At 58.3% G+C, this 19,874-nt stretch overlaps 1 protein-coding gene across 2 annotated transcripts; it reads left to right on the top strand.

Annotated features, from left to right (window-relative positions):
- Positions 1-3,951: 3,951 nt before the first annotated feature.
- Positions 3,952-19,777, top strand: PLEKHG6 (pleckstrin homology and RhoGEF domain containing G6). Of its 2 annotated transcripts, none has more exons than XM_012760617.3 (16): positions 3,952-4,112; positions 5,746-5,951; positions 7,151-7,300; positions 8,157-8,321; positions 9,029-9,124; positions 9,380-9,430; positions 9,706-9,855; positions 10,736-10,846; positions 10,979-11,128; positions 11,274-11,411; positions 11,732-11,851; positions 12,188-12,320; positions 12,440-12,555; positions 17,872-18,017; positions 18,614-19,327; positions 19,501-19,777. In XM_012760617.3, the coding sequence occupies exons 2-16, from the start codon at positions 5,814-5,816 to the stop codon at positions 19,508-19,510; spliced, it is 2,388 nt and encodes a 795-aa protein (XP_012616071.2). In that variant the 5' UTR covers positions 3,952-4,112; positions 5,746-5,813; the 3' UTR covers positions 19,511-19,777. The 2 variants fall into 2 exon arrangements, with proteins under 2 accessions (XP_012616071.2, XP_075863858.1); XM_076007743.1 differs by having other exon boundaries at positions 3,969-4,112; positions 11,075-11,128.
- The last annotated feature ends 97 nt before the right edge of the window (positions 19,778-19,874 follow it).

Here is a 19,874-nt window from a genome sequence, read left to right as displayed (position 1 = left end):
GCAGGGCATGAGGACCCTGCTGGGCATCCCGAGCCACAGGGCCCTGTTGGCCTGGGACTGCTGTCAGAGCAGGAAGGGGTGGTCAGAGCGCAGAGCTGGACATCCAGACACCTGACTCCAAGCTGTGCCCCGGGAGACCCCACGAAGATAAATCTGCCTTTGGAGACCCCAGCTCTCCTCTCCTCACGTCTCTTTCATCAGCTTCCAGCAGAGGCGAAGGCCCCACGCTCTCAGTGACCCGGTCTCCGCTCAGCGTAAGAAAAGTGTCTTGTAAACTAACATCCTCACACTAAGGCAGAAGCAGCCCTCCCTCCCCCAAGACAGATACTGCTAAGCCATCTTAGCATTGTTTCCGCTGAGCCGCCCCCCCCAATCCTTCTTAACAGCGTGCTCTAGGAAACTGCTAGCTATCTGTCAGAATCGGCCTGCAGGGTAAGCCTTACATGGTGCGTTTGTCCTAAGGGGTCAGGAACCTTTAGGAGCATAAAGGAAATGCTGAAGTTACAGTAATGAACCAGGCATGTCAACTGAAGTTATGGGAAAATTCCAGGTATCTAAAAAACAAAGGTGGTTCCTTTGGGCAGGGAAGGAGATGACAGTGTAGGTGAGTGTCCCTACAAGTTGATTCTGTCTGGGTCCTCTCACGAGTCAGTTCGGTTCAATTCCCAAACACTGATGCTGGTCCTGTGCCAGGCCTGTGCTAGGGGCTGGTCCCTGCCCTCTTGGGCCAGTGCTCTGCAGGTACCAACAGGGTCAGGCAGAATAAGGGTGGTGCCTTCCAAAGAAACACAGTGGCCAGGGCAGGCAGAAGCAGGGAAGGAAGCAGTCAGCAGGTGAAAGGCGGGAGGCATAACCGGGGTCAAACTGTGGAGGTCTTCAAAGGCCAGGAAGACGGTTTGTCCTCCTAAGGACAAGTGCCACCACCCAAGATCATCTACTTGAAGGGTGGGTTGTCCCCAGGGAGCCATCAGGGCAGACTCTCAGAAGGCCTTTGGGAAAGCCTGCCTTCCCTCAATTTCTTTTTATTTTTTCAAAGACAGGGTCTCCCTCTGTTGCCCCAACTGGAGAGCTTCCATGCAAGCATAGCTCACTGCAGCCTCGAACTCCTGGCTCAGCCTCCTGGCTAGCCTGGACTACAGGCACATGCCATCACGCCTGGCTAAGTTGTTTCTCTCTTTTTTTTTATTTTAACAGAGTTAGGTGGTACAATTGAATTCCATTAAATGTATACATCGTACAGTGGTGAAGTCTGGGCTTTTAGTGTACTCATCACCCAAACAGAGTACATTGTACACCATAAATAAATTTTAAATTTTTGTTTTTGTAGAGATGGGGTCTTGCTATGTTGCCCAGACTAGAAAATATCTCTAGTCATCCCTATATTTTTAGTGCCCTGCACGAGTGAACACTGCCAATAAATGTGGAAAGAAGGGAGGGAGGGAGGAGGAAAGAAGGTGGCAGCAGTCCTGGTCTAGGGCACTGGCAGCTGTGCTTGGTGGCCTGGCCTCCTGGTGTCTATCTGCCTCACATGACCTGGCTCCCCCAAGCTCAAGCCCTCAGTGTCTCCCCCACTCTGGGCAGGGAGGACACAAGCCCCCACCAGCTGCCTCTGACTGCTAGTGCCTGCCAACACCTCCTTAGCCCAGATGGTCCCCGCCCAGCCCCGAGTACAGGCTGGGCAGAGCTCAGGGCTCCAGGGAGTCTCCCTGAACTTCCTGCCTGTCGAGTACCCTATGCCAACCCCAGAAAGCTACCCTCAGGCTGCTCTCCGACAGAAGCGTTTGATACTCCGCTGGAGGACCCTGGACAGACAGACGCCTTCTCATCAGCTCTGGGGTCAAGCTGGGGGCCTGACAAAGAGTATCTGCACTAGGGGAGAATTGAGGCATGGAGGAGTGATATGACTCAGGCTAGAGATGTGAGGAAAGTCTAGGGCAAAGTCCAGGAAAAAAGACAAGTATCTGGGTATCCACGGACTCACTCAGTAGAGGGCAAACCTCCAACGCCCAGATCTGCAGACTCCATTCGCTCCCTGAGCCTGCGGGCAGTCTGCTCTCCAGCACAGCAGGGGCCAAGCAATGCACTGCGATGATCAGACAGGCCAGAGCAGAGCAAACAAAAAAACACAGGAGTCCCGCCTCCCAGCCCACACACCTGTGCCCAGCCACACCCCTGGCTTCTAGACTCCCTGGGAACCTCTCCTGAAGACAGGCCCTGGGGCAGTAGCAGGCGGAGATTGGACCTCTGCCTTGAGGGAAGTGAAAGGGTTAACTCTCCCAGGTCCGCTGGTCCAGTCTAGCCGGCTCACCCCAGAGCACTCTGAGTCGGGGCTTGTCCTTGGTGCTCTCTCAATTTCAATTTCCCGCCTACTCCTCCTTCCACCTCCTTCTGGGAGACACTGGGAGGAGAAGCTAGGGGCCCTTGGCACCAGCTGTCTCTGGAGTGCCATTTAATACTGCCAGTAACCACCACCTCCCGGCTTATTAACTCTCTTTTCCTCATGGCTATTCTTGTCATTCTGGATCTCTCTGTCCATCTGTCTGTCTGTCTAGCTCTCACAACACACATACACGCACACCGTGAAGGGGAAGAGCAAGGGCTAGGACAAGGCACACTGGTTTCTTGCCACTGCGGTTCCTGTCCCACCAGACTTCTCCCCTTAAAACTGGGAGGCAGGACGCAGGAGGTAGGGCGATTCAGGGACAGAGGTACACAGGACTCTTCTAAACCAACAAAGCAGTCACACAAAGCAAGCTCAGGAAAAGAGAACACTGAAGGCAAGTTTGAGGATAGGGACCGGGAATGCACAATTAGAAAGCACCCAGTGATAAGATTCCTCTCCCAAACAGAATAGGGTCATGGGAGTCACGCTGACGGTTTATGTGTTTAATATGCTAGACACGAGAGGGCAACGGAGACTCTCTGCCCTGGTAACTGGGGGGAGATTCTGCTTCTGAAAATGGTTCATGAACTCCAGGATGTGCTGCAGCTGTAAGGAGTTGTATCAGTCACTCACCCGGACGCCACTGGCAGGAAGGACACCACGGGCCAGATGGAGGGGTGGGGACCTTGGACCTGCCCCATCCCCACTGCTGGGTCTGGGGCTTGGTGATTATAATGATCACACGTCCACAGGGCACTTCTGATTTCAAATACCCAGCACTTCTGTCAGACCACGTGGCATAATTTGGAAATTTGAAAATATGGCCCTTTCGTGGAATGCCCAGCAAGTGCCCTTCTTTCTGCAGTTTCTATTGTAGCAGCCACTGTGGGTGCTGGGTGGCCCCTGTGACGCCCACCCGGCAGTGAAGTGGGAGGGTGCCCCCATCTGATGCCCCTTCCTCCCACCTCAGTCACAGGCAATGGGGGAGAGTCGGCTCGGCCTCAGCCTGGCACCTGGCCTCATCCCTGGAGCGAAAGCAAAGTCCAGCGACGGTCCAGAGACGGCCTCCACGCGCTGCCTTGGCCCGCAAGCGGGGCCCATGAGAGATAAGGGTCACCCTTTGTACCCCGCAGCCAGGGCAGTGCGCGCTCCCCGCGCCCCGGCGCACGCCCCTCCTGCTGGCAGACCGGGACAGCTGGTCATTCACTGCGCTCGGAAAGGGAGGTGGGCACCCGCCACAAGTCACTGGGTCACCGCCCTCGCCGCCCCCTGCGGGCGGCGCCGCCTCTCGCTCCCGCTCATTACCCTGGCGCCTCGCGGGGTCTGGCCGGGAGCGCAGGGCGCGGGCGGCGCGGGGTCCCAGCCCTTCCGCGCCGGTCTGGTGGGTGGTTGGTTCAGGTGCGGAGGAAAAAGGGGAAGAGGGCACTGCGAAGTGAGCAGTCCTTGTGTGTGTGGGGGTGGCTGCATGGGGCAGGGGCTCCTCCGTTCCCAGGGCCCCACTGAGCGGCCCGCGGTGCGCACGGCTGGGGGCGGTGCCGCCCGCGACCCCGCCCCTCCCGCTACCGTCCCTCCCCGCCCGGCCCAGCGCTGCCCGATCCCGCGGGCCGCTGCGTCCCAGTCCCAGGCCGGGCAGCGCGGCTGGCATCGCCGGGGGAGCCGACAGCGACTGGGAGACCCGCGGGCGGGGGCTGACAGCGCCGGCAGCGGACGCCGGGACACCTGCGCACAGGTGAGCGGCTGGAGGGCCGGGCGGACGGGGGCGGGGCGGGCCTGGAACCGGGGCCTGCGAACTGGGTCGGGGGCCGGGGGGAGGGGAAGGCCTCGCCTCCAGCTCGAGGGAGGAAGGGAAGCTGGGCCTGAGCTGAGAAGGGACCCTGGGTGGGGGAGCAAGAGGGAGACAGAGCCCTTACTGGGAGGGTTATTGGGAAGCGCAGGGAGACAATGAACGTTTTCCTCCTCTGCTTATAAATCCCAGAGAAAGTAAGGGGAGGGCTCAGCCGGGGCCTCAGGCCCCCCTGGTGGGGGACAAGCACCTGCACAGTGTTCTTGAACCCGCCTCCCCGGTCCTCTACAGACCCTGCCCACTCAGCAGGCGGGTCCTCCTCCAGGTTTAGGGGCAAGGGATGGAGCCCCAGCGGGGCTCCGGGCTCCATGGTGGTACTCTCGAGACTGGAAGACACTCTTCCTCCACTTGGCTGACCTATAAAGGCCAGAGGCCTGGTATCTGTCCCCAGTCAGCCCCTGGTCTGTGGCCAGGAGGAGCCAGCTAAGGGGTGAGTAAACTTTTCAGTAAAGGGCCTGACAGTAAATACTACAGACTTTGTGGCCTGTGCAGTGTATCACAAGGAGCAGGAAAGCAGACAGAGACAATTAGTAAACCACTAAACTTGTATTCCAATAAAACTGTATTTATGGGCACCGAATTTGACTATCATGTAATTTTCACTTGTCCCAAAATACTATTTTCTTTGGTTTGTTTCAACTATTTCAATATGTAAAAACCATTCTTAGCTTGAAGGTTGTGGAAAATGGGCAGCTGCCTGGGCTGTCTCCAGCCACCTGCACTCGCCACCCCCCATCACCTCCCTGCAGCTCTTCCCAGGCTGTGCGTGGACCAGGGGGCAAGGGATGTATCTAGGTAGAAGGGGAATCCTTCCACCTGGGGGTATCCAGAAAGCCAAGGACCTGTCTGTGACCCTTGCCCCTGCTACTCTTAGAACAACAACATCCTTTGAGGCCAGTGTAGGAATTTGTACCCCAAATGTGCACACATGTGAGTTAGGAGATAGATCTCCAAGGGGCTTTCTGGGCCGGCCGTGGTAGCTCACACCTGTAATCCTAGCACTCTGGGAGGCCGAGGCGGGCGGATTGCTCGAGGTCAGGAGTTTGAAACCAGCCTGAGCAAGAGCGAGACCCCATCTCTACTATAAATAGAAAGAAGTGAACTGGCCAACTAATATATATAGAAAAAATTAGCCAGGCATGATGGCGCATGCCTGTAGTCCCAGCTACTGGGGAGGCTGAGGCAGCAGGATCGCTTGAGCCCCAGGAGTTTGAGGTTGCTGTGAGCTAGGCTGACACCACGGCACTCACTCTAGCTTGGGCAACAAAGTGAGACTCTGTCTCAAAAGAAAGAAAGAAAGAAAAAAAACAAGGGGCTTTCTGCACAGCCTATGCCTGAACCTCCTCTACCCTACCAAGTCATAGATGAGACCACCTCCCCAACCCTCTGCCAACAAGGGACCAAGCCCTTGGCCTCTCCTCCCCTGCTCCGCTCTCTTTCCCTCCTCCCTTGGTCTCCAGCCTGGTGCCACTCACTGATCTAGGCTGGCCCTGCTAGTCCTCTCTTTTCTCTCTTGCAGCCTCAGGGGACTCCTTTCTCCTGAACACTGGAGCTATGACCCTTTGGAGGTGACCCAGGAGAGAAGGGATGCGTGCCCTCAGTCCTCCAAATGAGGGCCCTCTGCATGGACTCGTGGCCTCCCGCATTGAGACCTATGGTGGCAGCCATCGGGCCCCTGCCCAAAGCACCACTGCCAGTCTCTATCCCCGAGGAGGCCCCGTGCTGGTGAGTCCAGGCTGTGCCTGGGTGGGGCAGGAGGGAGGATGCCCAGGCTTTGGAGTCTCTGTCCCCTTACAGGTTCATAGGCTCTCTTTTCCTGTCCCTTACCCTACTCTTCTTTCCTGGGTTGTGGGGGAGAGGAGGGCAGTGCCTGGGACGGGCTCCTAGACAGCAGGGGCAGGAGAGGCAGAGCGCCAGGAGAAGCCAGGCCTGCGGAGGAGGTGCTGTTAGACAGGTCTGAGGCGCAGAGCTGCAGCTCAGGTCACCAAACCCTGGAGCTGGCACCTCCCAGGTTCCTGCCTCTCCACAGCAGGACTTTGCGGGCTCCCTGTGACCTGCCTCCCTCTGAGTCAGGACTGAGGAAGAGCAAAGGTTCAGGGTGTCCCCACGCCCAGGTGGAGAAGGGTGTGGGGTGCCCACCTCAGCTCCACCCCTGGCTCCACCTGCCTGGCCCTCCTCCAATCCCGACCAAGGAAAAGGGAGTGGCACCCGAGTTCCCATCTGTCCCTATGCCTCGAGGCTTCCCCTGAGGACAGTCCTGCTTCTGACTAGGGGTATTCCCTGCCTCACTGGAAGAGGATTTGGCCCTTGGAGATGCAGACAGGCTGTGGGTGGGAAGGGAAACTAGGAAGTATGTGGGGTAATTCAGGCCATGGGCAAGTCAAGGAATGTGACCAGGCCTGCCCTGGGAGGAGACTTCTGTGGCCTCAGCCTCTCACACGAAGGGCAGCCACTCCCAGCTGGATAGAACACAGGCTGCACGCCCCTAGGGAGGAGGCCGCACATGTATGTGCTCTCGTCCCCATGTGCGCGGGAGGCTGGTCACAGACAGAGAGATGTGGAGACCCGGGCTGCCTTGTGCCTATGTGTTGTCCGTGCAAGCCCGTGACACGGAGAGCACACGTGTGAGCAGGAGACACTGGGGGTACACACACCAGAGCTCAGGCATGTGCGTGCCTGCGAGTCTGCCCCCGGCGTACCGGCAAGCCAGGCCTCGCGCCCCTGCCCACTTGGTGTGGCTTCCCTGGCAGCAGCCGCTGCTCGGGCAGGAGCAGCCTGCACCACGCTGCTCTGAGGGAGAGGCGGCCAGGCAGCGATAGTAGGGGTGGGGGCTGATGTCTAGAGCCAACCCTGGGCCCCACTACCTGTCTGGGACTTCTGGGAAAAGGGAGGCACCCCCAGAACCTCCCCTGCTCCCCTCCTAGGATCCCAGTCACCGCCAGCACTATGTCCCCTTTGCCAAGGGTTCTGGCCAGGCCCGAGGCCTGTCTCCCATGAGGTTGCGAGAACCAGAGCCCGAGAAGAGGCATGGAGGCCATTTTGGGGTTGGCCCACCTCACTCCCCCAAACTCAAGGTAAGGGGGTCCCTCTCCTCCCATCCATGCACCCAGGCCCAGTAAGCCGCAGGGGCTGGGGCAGGGTGGAGGAGGCTTCTGCCTGCAGCCCCTCCAAGAAGTCAGGCACAGCTCTGCCTGGAGACCCGGTCAGGGATATGTGTACTTGGTCCATGCATTGACCCAGTGACTTTGACTCAAGACATTCTGATAAAATGCTAAGGATAAACTATTAATATCAAACTCTGTGTTGCTTTTGAAAATTACCAAGTAATGTGAGAGCGGGACAGGCTCCCTCCACGCCCAAGTCCCACATCATCCTACACCGAGGTTGTGAGCCTCACCCCTGCTCTCAAGCTGCATTTGGGATGGAGGGGGGTGGGCAATGTCTGTTGCACACATACTTGGTATCAAAAAAATTGTAAAATGTAAGCCATGCTGCTTTGTGAAAATGTCTATTTTATGGGCAAATGTCAAAACATTGCCTGAGACCACTGGTTCCCTATGCCCTGCTCTGATCTCCACTTGAAGGTTCCTCTGAAGACTGCGATTCTGTCCCTCCCCACCCCATTCTGAACCAAGAGACCCCTGGAAGGTATCCTTCTGGTCAGGGAGCCCGGGTCAGATCCCTCTGTCCTGGGACCTGTCCTCAGACCAAGGTGCCTCTCCAACCAGGTTCCAGCAATGCCTTCTGCCCTGTCATTCCAGCCAGCAGCCGGGGCCGATCCCCGACCCCCGGCCTCTACGTCCCTACTCATGCTCGGTGCTGCTTGCCACCCCCACCCCCACATGCGTGCACACACACAGCCCTCCTGGAGCCCTGTGGGCTGGGTACCAAGGAAATGGCCAGGACTGATCCCCTTCTTGGCTCCCCTAGGAGGTCACCAAGGCCCGTGAGCTGGAGGTGAGGCTGCACACGTTCAGCATGTTTGGGATGCCCCGCCTGCCCCCTGAGGACCGGCGGCACTGGGAAATAGGAGAGGGCGGTGACAGCAGCCTGGCTATCGAGAAGTCGTGGAAGGAGCTGGTGCCTGGGCACAAGGTGGGCCTGAAGCAGTGTCTGTCCCCATGGCACTGCAGACGTGCAGACACGCTTTCTGCCGTGGAGGAGGGAAAGGCCTCGGGAGGTAGGGTCATGGGGAAAAGCGTTTGGAGACCCCTTGATCTTGGTTCAGCTCCTAGCTCTGCCACTTACTGGTGAGACCTTGGCCAAGACAGCCAACCTCTGTGAGCCTCGGTTGCCGCATGTGTAAAATGGGGCTAATACCAGCTGGATGGGTGGTTTGAGGACCAGAAGGTCACATACACAGTACCTAGAACCTGTGACCTGGATCCAGTAGCATTTTTTTTTTTTTTTTTTTTGAGACAAGGTCTCACTCTGTCGCCTGGGCTAGAGTGCCATGGCATCAGCCTCGCTCATAGCAACCTCAAACTCCTGGGCTCAAGCGATCCTACTGCCTCAGCCTCCCAAGTAGCTGGGACTACAGGCATGCGCCACCATTCCTGGCTAGTTTTTTCTATATATTTTTAGTTGGCCAATTAATTTCTATTTTTAGTAGAGACGGGATTCGCTCTTGCTCAGGCTGGTCTCGAACTCCTGAGCTCAAACAGTCCTCCCGCCTCAGCCTCCCAGAGTGCCAGGATTACAGGCATGAGCCACCGCACCTGGCCAATCCAGTCACATTTAATAAATGGCACCTGCCATTCTGATCAGCAATGCCCGCTGAAGCAGCACTCTCCCCACCCCAGGAGATGAGCCGGGAGCTTTGCCACCAGCAGGAAGCACTGTGGGAGCTGCTCACCACCGAGCTGATCTACGTGAGAAAGCTCAAGATCATGACCAACGTGAGCCCCCCTCAGCCCTGTCCTGGCCCCAACCGCAGCCACTCACCCACCTCCAGTGCATTATCCCCAATCTCCCAGACCAGAGGGGCAGGATACCAAGAGATCCCCTGATTTCCGACCTGCCCAGGATCTGGGCAGAGGGGTCTGCAGCGGTGAAGTTGGTGGGAGGTGGGGAGTGGCACTGAGGGGCCAGGCTGGGGTCCCAAGAGGAGGGCATTCAGGCACCGAGACCCTCTTCTCTCTCCCTGCATCTAGCTCCTGGCCGCTGGCTTGCTGAACTTGCAGCGAGTGGGACTGCTGACGGACGTGAGTGGGAGCTGGGGACGGGAGCCTGGGGTAAGGGTGGGGGCGGCACAGAGAGCCCTCCAGGCTGCCCCATTTCCTGGGTGCTCCTGCCCACCTTGCTCCCCTTTTGTTCCAGACCCCAAGCAGGCCACAGGTCCCCCCATTTCCCAGTACTCCGCCTTTTGAGGCCACAGAGGTGGAGGGAAGGCCAGAGCCCGCCCCCACCCTCCGACAGCCAGGGCTACCAGACAGGGACCTGCCAAAGGCATGTTGCTAAATTCTGCTCCCTCCTCCAGGTGTCAGCTGAGACCCTCTTTGGAAATGTCCCCAGCCTGATCCGAGCCCACCAGAGCTTTTGGGAGGAGGTGCTGGGGCCTGCCCTGGAGGAGACACGAGCCTCAGGCCAGCCTCTGGACCCCCTCAGCCTGCAAAGTGGCTTCCTGACGGTAAGGCAGGGCCACATCCCAATGGGGCAGGACTGGGACAGTCCAGAGGGGTCCTGTCTGTAGGGCATGCCTACGGGATTTGAATCCTTGTGTCACTGGAGGGGCCTGCAGGGCGTAGCGCTTACCCCAAATATCACCTCACCTCCTGCCCTCTGTCCCACAAGTTTGGCCTCTGTGCCAAAGGTCCTGTGGGCTCTTGGAGGCCCTTACAGTGGAAATGGAGCTGTCTCAGGGAAGGGCTACACCTAAGCTCGTATCAACTATAAAAGCTTAATTCTTAGAGCTCTATCAACAAACAGCTGGGTGCAAGAATGGGGCCTAAGTGAGGGGACCTTTAGGATGACTTGGGAGGTGGGTGTAAAAGGCCGCAGGGGGCACCCAGCGTGGAGAAGAGTGACAAGAGCAAGCAAGAGAGCAGAGGGTCAGACTTGCTTCCACAACTGTACCGCGTGGGCCCTGCGGGAAGGTGCTGCAGCGGGTAGAGAGGTGGGGGGACGGTCTCCTAGGAGCCGTTCCACAGGAGCAGGGCTTCTGGGCAAACCCCCGGTCACCACCCCACGCCGGGGGTGAAATGGGATCCACACTGTCCTGAAGACAGTCTGGCTGAATTATTGATGGTGGGAGAGTAAGCCCAGAGCAGCAGCACGGTGGCCGGAAGGAGCTCAGAGGGCAGCGTCCGTCTGTCTCGGGACCTCAGGCCCCTCCCTGGAATGCGGAGGGAGAGCTGGCTGTGCACACCCTCGGGGAGGTGGGGGCTGGCAGGAGCTGGGCTAAGGCCTGTGCGAGGCTCTCCTGTCCTGCTCCCGTGTTCCGCAGCCGGAGCCTGTATTAATGACCTTCCTCTCCTGCCTGCTCCCTGCGCCCCGTATCTGCCCTCCAGTTCGGTCAGCGGTTCCAGCCCTACGTCCAGTACTGCCTGCGAGTGAAGCAGACAATGGCTTACGCCCGGGAGCAGCAAGACAATAACCCTCTCTTCCACGCCTTCGTGAAGGTGGGAGAGGGTGCCAGGGAGGGGTGGGTGCGTCTGGGCCAGCCAGGTCATCCCAGTCTCTGCTGGGCCCGAGTTCATCACCAGGTGGGCGGTGGGCCAGCAGACGCCTGAGCCCCACTCACCTCCCGGCAGTGGTGTGAGAAGCACAAGAGCTCGGGGAGGCAGATGCTCGGGGACTTGCTCATCAAGCCCCAGCAGCGTGTCACCAAGTACCCACTGCTGCTCCAGGCCGTGCTCAAGAGGAGCCCGAGGACGCAAGCCCAAGAGGCCCTGAATGCCATGGTAGGTGCCCCAGCAGGGCCAGGACCCTGGGGACTTGGGGCTGGGGAGTGTGGCCCTGACCAGCCTGCTTTAGCATGCTGTGGTTGTCGTTGGTTGGGAAGGATGCTGAGCTGTCCCTCCTCCTGCACCCCCAACCCCCTCCGAGATTGCAGCCGTGGAGTCATTCCTGAGACACATCAATGGGCAGGTCCGCCAGGGCGAGGAGCAGGAGAGCTTGATGGCTGCAGCCCAGCGCATCGGGCCCTACGAGGTGCTGGAGCTGCCAAATGAGGAGGTGGAGAAGGTGAGAGCGGACAGAGGGAAGGGGCTCAGAGGAAGCAAGGGGCCGGGATTGCGGGTGAAAGGGAGGCACAGAGGCTGGGGAAGACCCTGCGCTTGGGTGCCACAGAAGGGATGCAACCATCCTTCCTTCCTGGTGGTGAGGGTCTAAGGGACAGAGGTCGGAAGAGCAAAAAGGAGGCACTGGGGTGCTTGCTCAGCCCCTCGGGGGAGGACGAAGAGAGAAAGGTGGTGCTGGTGGCAGAACACAGAGCCACCCTTGGCTAGGATGTAGACACAGCCTGCCATCACCCCGTCTGTCCCCTCCCCCACTGTGTCCCTCAGAGCCTGCGTCCATTCTCCACCCTGGACCTGACGTCCCCCATGCTGGGGGTTGCCCCTGGGCACACCAGACAGCTGCTGCTGGAGGGCCCCGTGCGAGTGAAGGAGGGCCGGGAAGGGAAGGTGAGGCACCGCGGGCAGAGTGCAGGAGGTGGGAGCCGAACGAAGAGAGGGAAGGGGGGACGCAGGGTGCGGCAGAAACCCTGGGAAGGGGAGAAGAGGGCTGTGTGTGTGTTGGGGAGAGGACATGGTTCCGGCTGAGCTCCCGCTGTTTGCGTGACGCTGAGCCAGCCACCCGCCCGGCCCGCAAAGCAAGAAACAGCACCAAACGGCACCCTTCCCGCCTAGCAGCCCCGGCTCTGCTCGCATCCCCGCCTGCATGAGCCCTGCTCCCCAACCAGCCCTTCCTCTGGCACCAGCTGACCCCGTCTCTTTCTCCCGTCGCCCCCTACCCCGCAGCTGGATGTGTACCTGTTCCTCTTCTCCGACGTGCTGCTGGTGACCAAGCCCCAGCGCAAGACAGACAAGGCCAAGGTCATCCGCCCCCCTCTGATGCTGGAGAAGCTTGTACTCCGACCCCTGCGTGACCCTCGTAGGTGGCTCCGGCGGGGAGCCTTTTCCCTTCTCCCTGCCTCTTGGCGAGGGGAAGGAGGGTCGGGATGGGGCTCAGACAAGGCCCAGCCCTTGAAGCAGACCTTCTCCTCCACCCAGACAGCTTCCTGGTGATCCACCTCACCGAATTCCAGTGCGTGTCTAGCGCCCTCATTGTGCACTGTCCCAGCTCCACAGACCGTGCCCGGTGGCTGGACAAGACCCAGCAGGCCCAGGTACGGGGAGGCCGGGCATGGGAGGGACGGAGCACTGAGCGGAGGGGCGGGGGGAGAGAGGCTCCGTGGACTCAGGTTCACACCGGACTGTCGGGCGTGCCCTGGAAGGGGGACGGAAGCCTCCGCACAGGAGCTGGGGTCTGAGCACCACTGGGGATACCTGCGAGTATGTCAGGGGGACAAGAGTGGGAGGGAAGGGCATTCCCCATGGAGGAGCAGAACGTGCAAAGGCCAGAAATATGAAACAGTTGTGCGGGTTGACAGAACCGCCACATGGCAGCTGGTTGTCACTGGGGCATAAGGTACAAGGGCAGACGCAGCAGGAGAGAGGCCGGGAGGTAGGTACCACCAAATCATGCCCGCCTCTGGACACCACGCTGAAGAACGTGAACTTTGTCCCACAGATGACACGAGTCACTGGAAGTGTTAGGGCAGTGACATGGGCAGGTCTGTGTGATAAAGGCAGGAGGAGCTCAAAAGAAGAGAGGTCTGAAAGGAGCTGTATCGGGTACCGCACACTTGGTGGCTTAAAACACAATAGAAATGAATTCTCTCGAAGTTCTGGAGGCCAGAAGTTTGAAATCAACATGTTGGAAGAGCGGAGCTTCCTCCCAGGCTCTAGGGGAGGGTCCTTCCTTGCCTCTGCCAGCTTCTGGTGGCTCCAGCTGTTCCTTGGCATGTGGCAGCAAAACTCCAGTCTCTGCCTCTGTCTCCACATGGCCTTCCTCTCTGTGTCCAATCTCCCTCTCCTTTCTCTTATAAAGACACCAGTATTAGATTTAGATTTAGATTGCAAGATGAGGAAGACCTCATCTTGCAATCCTTAACTTAGGATCTTTGCACATCTACAAAGATCCTTTTTTTCCAAATAAGGTCACATTCACAGGTTCCAGGGGGCAGGACTTGGGCGTGTCTTTTTGCGGGTCACTGTGCAGCCCACTACAGGAGTAGCATGGCCTACGAAGGGTGAAGATTTGAACTGGACCTTTAGGGATGGGGAGGACCATGAGCAGAGGAATGAGAGGCACACTTGGGCTGGGTTTGTTCTGGGGACAGTGACCTCATCTGTGTGAGGCTGAGCACAGGGGTTGTGTGCTCACGTGGGGAGAGGCCAGGTCCTACAGGACCTCAGAGCTGCAGTGGCGCGTGGCCTCAGTGCTGGATAGGGTGGGCGACGGAGTCACCGTGAACGCTGGAGCAGGGACTGACATGGTGAAATCTCGTGTCTTGGACTGGGTTTTCAGGGAATCTGGTAGCTGCGTGGTAGGTGGGGTGAGGAGGGAGGGATTGGTGGTGGCTTGTTGCACTAGTTTCCCTGTGAAACTTTGAAGGTTTAGCACCTTAGGGAGACATCCAAAAAAAAAGAAGGGGAAAGAAGAAATAAAGGAGAGGGAAGAGACGGGGGTGAGACTGTGGTTAGAGCCTATGCTGAATTCAGAAAAATCTGAGTTCCGACACCAGTCCCACCAGGTGCTGGCTGTGTGACCTCGGGTACGTTATGTGGCCTCCCTCAGCTTCAGTTCCTTCAGCTGCAAAGCAGATATAAACAATAACAGTGCCTGCCCCACGGGGAAGACTCTAAGAAATCATCCGACTAGGTGCACAGCCCGGGCCAGCGCGCACGTGCTCAGGGCGGGAGGACGGAGGGATGAGTGGCCTCCTGAAGTCTCTGTGTGCACGTCCGCACCAGCAAGGGGACCCCTGAGAGAAAAGGAACGCTGTTTATTTAGTGATTGCTTCCTGGGAAGGTGGGGGGTGGGCAGGGTAGGATATTTCATTTTAAACAGAAGCATTGGGAAGTTGAGGCAGCGGGAGACAGCCAAGTGGAGATGTCTTAGGGGCTTTGGGAACTATGAAAACAGGCCTAGAGTTCAGGTGAGAAGTAAGGATGGAAGCTGGAACCTCAAGGTCTTATGTCCTCCAGCCCTGCAGGGCTTCAGCTTCCTTGAACACCTAAGCAGGATGGTGACAGTCCCCAGGAAGCCAAAGGTGGGGCGAGCAGGGGAGGCATGTGGGTTTTGTGGAGAGGGTGGTCCCACCTGGCCTGGGCCCTGCTCCCGGCTCAGTTCCTAACCCCCCCTCTGCATAGCAGGGGCTTCTCTCCACCCCCTCTACCCCAGCCTAAACACACCTTCCCCTAGCCTGGACTGACTGGCAGCTAACACCATCCTTGGGATTAATCAAGTTTTCCTGAAGGTCGAGGCTGAAGGACAAAAGCAGAAGCTAGTAGCACTGTGTTCCTAGAGCCCATTACCGGCAGGCACCCTCAGAACTTTCTCATTTCCCTTAGATTCCCATGACAAACCCCCACTTCACCTTCTCCCTTTAGAATCCCCAGTGGCCACTAAAAATTGCCTATGCAAAATAATTTAGCACAACCCCCGTCTCGCTCCAGGCGAACAGGAAAGGTCCCTACGGATCTATAACCAAGATGCGCACAAGGCTCCCCGGCCAGCAAAACAAAGAGGCCTGAGACTGCAATTAGTTTTCCTGCCATTGGCTCATACCACATGCTTAGGGGATCTTCTCTGTCGCACCATCAGTCATATCTACTGTCCCCTCCATAGAGCAGTCCCCAGGGGTCAGACCATTGTTTTCTCCCTCTGCAGAAATGCTGCCTTGTAGATTTGTTCCTGGTGGGTCTAGCTGCCCTGGCTTGCTCTTTCAGAGAAAATGGGCTTCTCAAAGGGGAAGAGACTGAATCTTGGGGAATGCCCATGTGTGCCGGCTGGGAAGAGGAAAAGGAACCGGTGATGGGAACAGAAAGAACTGTCAGGGATGAAAGCCAAGACATTAATGCAGGAGAGCCTTCTGCGGCCAGCCCAGAGTAAGAGCCAGGGGCTGGGCCTCAGGGCTGTGGCCCATGTAATCCATTCCTCCCTTCTCTGAGTCTGGCCTTGGTCTGGGGAATTGCGGTGCAGAGGGTAACTACCACGTCAGACAGACGGGAGGACAGTGTTTGTAAACGGCTTGGCACAACGCCTAGCATTTCAGGGACACCCCATAAATGTTTGTTGTTGTCATCATTGGACCGAATGGCCCCTGGTGCCTGGGTGGGGCCCAAGGCTGACTGGGGAAAGGCATGGCGTCTGTCGCTCAGGAAGTCAGTGGGCACCTTTTAGAGATCAGTTTTAGTCCAGCACTGGGGAGCTCTTCAGGGACAGTGAGTGACTCTGGGCACTGCCCCAGGGACAGCAGGAGGAGGAGGCATTTCCTTGTCACCAAACAAAGGAAGAAGGATCCTGCCTCCCTTCCTCTTCCCAGCTTCAAGGGGGGATCGTGTTGCGGCTCAGGCACCAATTTCCTCTGCCTTTCCTGGCGTCCTCCCCCATGTGTCTCTCTCCCCTTACCCATGGGAGCTGAGAATACCCCCCAGGGTTGCTGAGAGGCTTTGGGGTAGCTGGGGGGCACTTGAAACAGGCCCCCGGTGCACAAGGCTCCCCCCACCTCCCCGTCCCCTCCTGGGTAGGGCGGCACGTGACAAGTTTAGTGGAGATGCTGGCACTGCTGGCCCTCACAGAAACCCCTCGGCCTTCCCATTCTTTTCTTCCGCACAGTAGCCCGGTCCTGGGCATCCCAAACACAAGGCTGCACTGGGGCCCTGGGGGGCAACGGGGCAGGGCACCTTGGCAGGACAAGCAGGCCACTCCAGCTACTCACCCCCTTTCTTGCTTCACACTGAGCTGGGAGATGCAGCCTGGGGAAGGGCAGTCGGGGCCTGGCCCTGGCCCTGGCCCGCGGTTTCCTGCCCCCAGCTCCACCCCCTGCTCCAGCCAACAGACCACGTCTTCCCAGGCTGCTAGGGACCCTCATGCTACCGCCACTCACAAGTGAGTGACTGGAGAGCCTGGGAGGGAGGACTGATGTCATCCTCCTATGCCTGTCCGCGTACTTCCCCAGCACGTCTGTCGTCCTGCCCCAGCTGCCCCAGTGTTTCTGGAGAGGCTCTGGGAAAGCCCAGGTGCCAAGAGTCGCTGGATGGTATACGTCAAGCTGGAGAGAGGTTAAACATATGTGACAACTAGGACGGCCTGGGCACCAGCCAGTCAGATTGGAGCACCGTGCGGGGGCGGGGTGCCAGAGGTCTTCTGCTGTGCCAGGAGTCAGCCCTCTAGTTGCTAGATTACGGGGTGGGGGTGGAGGAATGGCGGGGAAGGGAGAGGCCCAGGCAGCAGCCATGTCCTGGCCAGCATGGAAGCATTTCAGTACTTTAACAATGATCGGCCATACCAGTGAGTACCGGTAACAGTGCCGCCTCAGCAGCCCCCACTGCCTCCCCTTGCCAAGCCTCCGCCTACCTCCTCTCCTCGCTTCCACAGCCTCCCCCCCCTCCCCAAGCTAATGTCCTTCAGGAACACTTTGCCCTTCAGGGCCGCCTGCCTCCCTCCCCTCCCCAAGCTGTTGTCCTTCAGGAACCCTTTGCCCTGCAAGGCTGCCCTTGAAAAGCAGGGTGGTTGCTGAACTGGGGCTCAAAGATCCAGGCCCAGCCCCAGCTCTGCTTCTCTCTGCCTGTTTGAGCGTGAGCACGTCACTTTATCACTCTAAGTGTAGTTTTCTCATCTGTAAAGTGGGCTAAGATCCGTGCTTTGCACACTGCAGGGCAATGGGGTGTATTCAATGACCACATGCACGTGAAGGTGCTTTGAAAAGCACTTCTCAGATGGCACTAGTTTATTCTGATGGCACCTGTATGAAGATGTTGAGGGAGGAAAACAGACAATATAATGTGTCCTCTCCTCATCCTTCTAAGGATAGCATTGCTTTCATCCCTCGGAAGGACAGCAGAGTCCTCAGCCCAGGACAAAGCCTGCTCCTACCCACCTGCCTTCCTCTCCTCCCAGCTTCAGGGCAGAGGCCCAGGTGGTAGGAGAGAGATGCTCTTGAAGGAGGGACCTGAGGGCCCAGTACCAATTCAGAGCACTTACACCACCATCACCACCAATCTCCAAGGGCTTCCTGAAGGAGGGGGCAGAGCTGATAGAGGGTTTGCCAAGGGGGCATGAGGAGCAAGAATTGTATGGGTAGGAAAAGGGGCATTTTGTTCACCCCACCCAGCCCCGACACCAGCTCTAGAGTTTGATGCTACCAAATCCTGGCACCACCCCACTTTCTTACTGTAAGAAGTACCCCTGGGGCAGTTACTTAACCTTCCAATCTCCATTTCTTAGTAGTAAAGCAGGAGTAAAACTATCTGCCTCACAGGGTTGTTGTGAAGATTAAATAAGATAATGTATGTAAGCATTTAGCAGGGTGCCTAGCATACAGCAAGTGCTCAATAAATAAGAGCTCTTAATAATGAAAGTATCCCTGCCCCAGGCCGCCCTACAGAAGCTGAAAGCAGAGGAGTACGTCCAACAGAAGAGGGAGCTCCTGGCCCTCTATCGGGACCAGGACAGGGAGTGCCCCAGCACCCGGCCCTCCACGCCTTCCCTCAAGGGCTCTCAGAGCAGCGCAGAGGGCAGGTAAGACCCACACGGACCACTGAGTCTCCCAAAGGAGGGTGCCCGCGGGCAGGGAGGAGGGGAGGGGGAACACAAAAGGCTGAGAAGTGGCACTAGAGTTTGGGGGATTGGCAACACACAGCAACTCAGACCGCAGGCTGGTAACAGCCGTGGGAAGGGCAAGTGGAACAGGCTACAGGGCCGGCAGGCCTAGCGGGACACGTGGCCTCCCTGAGGAGCAGGCTGGACAGCGAAGGTGGTTATGGACCTGTGGAGTGTGAGAGCTGCCGGGACCCAGCTAGTCCAGATCCCCACGGTGTGAGCAATTCATCCAGGATGACACAGCTGCTTAGCAGGATGGTTAAGGAGCAAAGAATCTGTCTTGGGGGCTGCCCTCAGGGGAGCTCAGGAACGAACTCGGCAAATGCCCAGCTGCCTGATAGAAGGCCCTGGCGCAGGTGCTATAGACAAAATGGCATAGAGGCAGCCTGCGCTCTTCTAGCCGGCCAGATGAGAACAGCAATCCCAGGACAATGTGAAGGAGATACAGGGAAGGGAGACTTTCTGGACTTGAACTTGAACCTGAAACATCTAACACTATTTGCTGTTAATTGTAGGACTTCTGTGTTCTCGGCTATCATCCCCCACCTGATGGTGACGCAAGACACAGATGAAGACACTCCCTCCGTACCAGACGATGCCTCGGACTCTGGCTATGGCACTCTGATCCCAGGCTCCCCCAAGGGGTCCCACCCCCCGCTGAGCCGTCTACGCCAGGGGGCCCTTCGGCGGGACCCTCGCCTCACCTTCTCCACCCTGGACCTCCGAGATGTTCCTTTGCGCCCCCAACCTCCTGACCCCCAAGCTCTTCAACGCCGAAGTGCGCCCGAACTGCCAGAAGGGATGCGAAGAGGAGGCAGCCTTTCCAGGGTAGACGCACCGGCCTGGTCTGAGGAGGAAGGGACCTCGGCGGGAGGGAACGTGGTCGTGGAAACCCTGCACCGGGCCCGGCTTCGGGGACAGCTCCCCCGCTCCCCAACCCACACTGACTCTGCTGGGGAAAGCCCCTGGGAGTCCTCAGGGGAGGAGGAAGAAGAGGGGCCTCTCTTCCTGGCACCCCGCCGCACCCCGTCCCCACACCGGCTGCGGGCTGAGGAGTTGGACGTGCTCCGAGAGGACATGCTCAGAGAGATCCGCGAGGAGCTAGCCAGCCAGAGGATCGAGGGCGCCCCAGAGCCCAGGGACAGCAGGCCTCGGAAGCTGACCTGGGCCCAGCTGCAGAGGATGCGGGGGCCCCACATCATACAGCTGGACACCCCCCTGTCCACGTCGTAAGTGCGGAAGGGAAACTGGCGCAGGAGGGGGTAAGAGGGCGGCTGTCTGGGGGGCAGTGAAGGAGGGCTATGCCAGAGTGGGGCCAAGGCAGGGGAGGGCCCTCAGCGTCCGTCTGTCTCTCCCTTGTTGCTGTCGCCCTTCGCCTAACACCTACCTCCTGTCTTTTCAGAGAGGTGTGAGGAACGCTGAGGACCTACAGCTTTTCTCCCAGAAGAAATCACCCCACAAGAGTGCTGGTCACCACCCCCACCCCAGACTCTACCTCAAAGGCCATATTTCCCACGAGGAAGCCTGGCCCAGGCACCCTGCGTCCTGCACCAGACTTTGGGAATCAAGAACTGTAAATTTATGTACCATAGACACCTCTGAGCCCCACATAAAATTGTGCATAAAAATAACTGCCCAGTCAGTGTGGGATGAGGGTGGGAAAGACGAGAACCTGGGTTCCCAGGGGCCACCTCTCTCAGCTGGCATGTTGGTGGTGGCCTACCTGCCCAGGGCTCCGGGCTCAGGGCTCTTCCCATCCCACCGCTCAGAATCCAG

Source organism: Microcebus murinus, chromosome 10 (assembly GCF_040939455.1).
Source record: "Microcebus murinus isolate Inina chromosome 10, M.murinus_Inina_mat1.0, whole genome shotgun sequence".
Lineage (NCBI taxonomy): Eukaryota > Metazoa > Chordata > Mammalia > Primates > Cheirogaleidae > Microcebus > Microcebus murinus.
The sequence above is the reverse complement of the archived record's forward strand: the minus strand, read 5'-3'. Positions and strand labels throughout refer to the sequence as shown.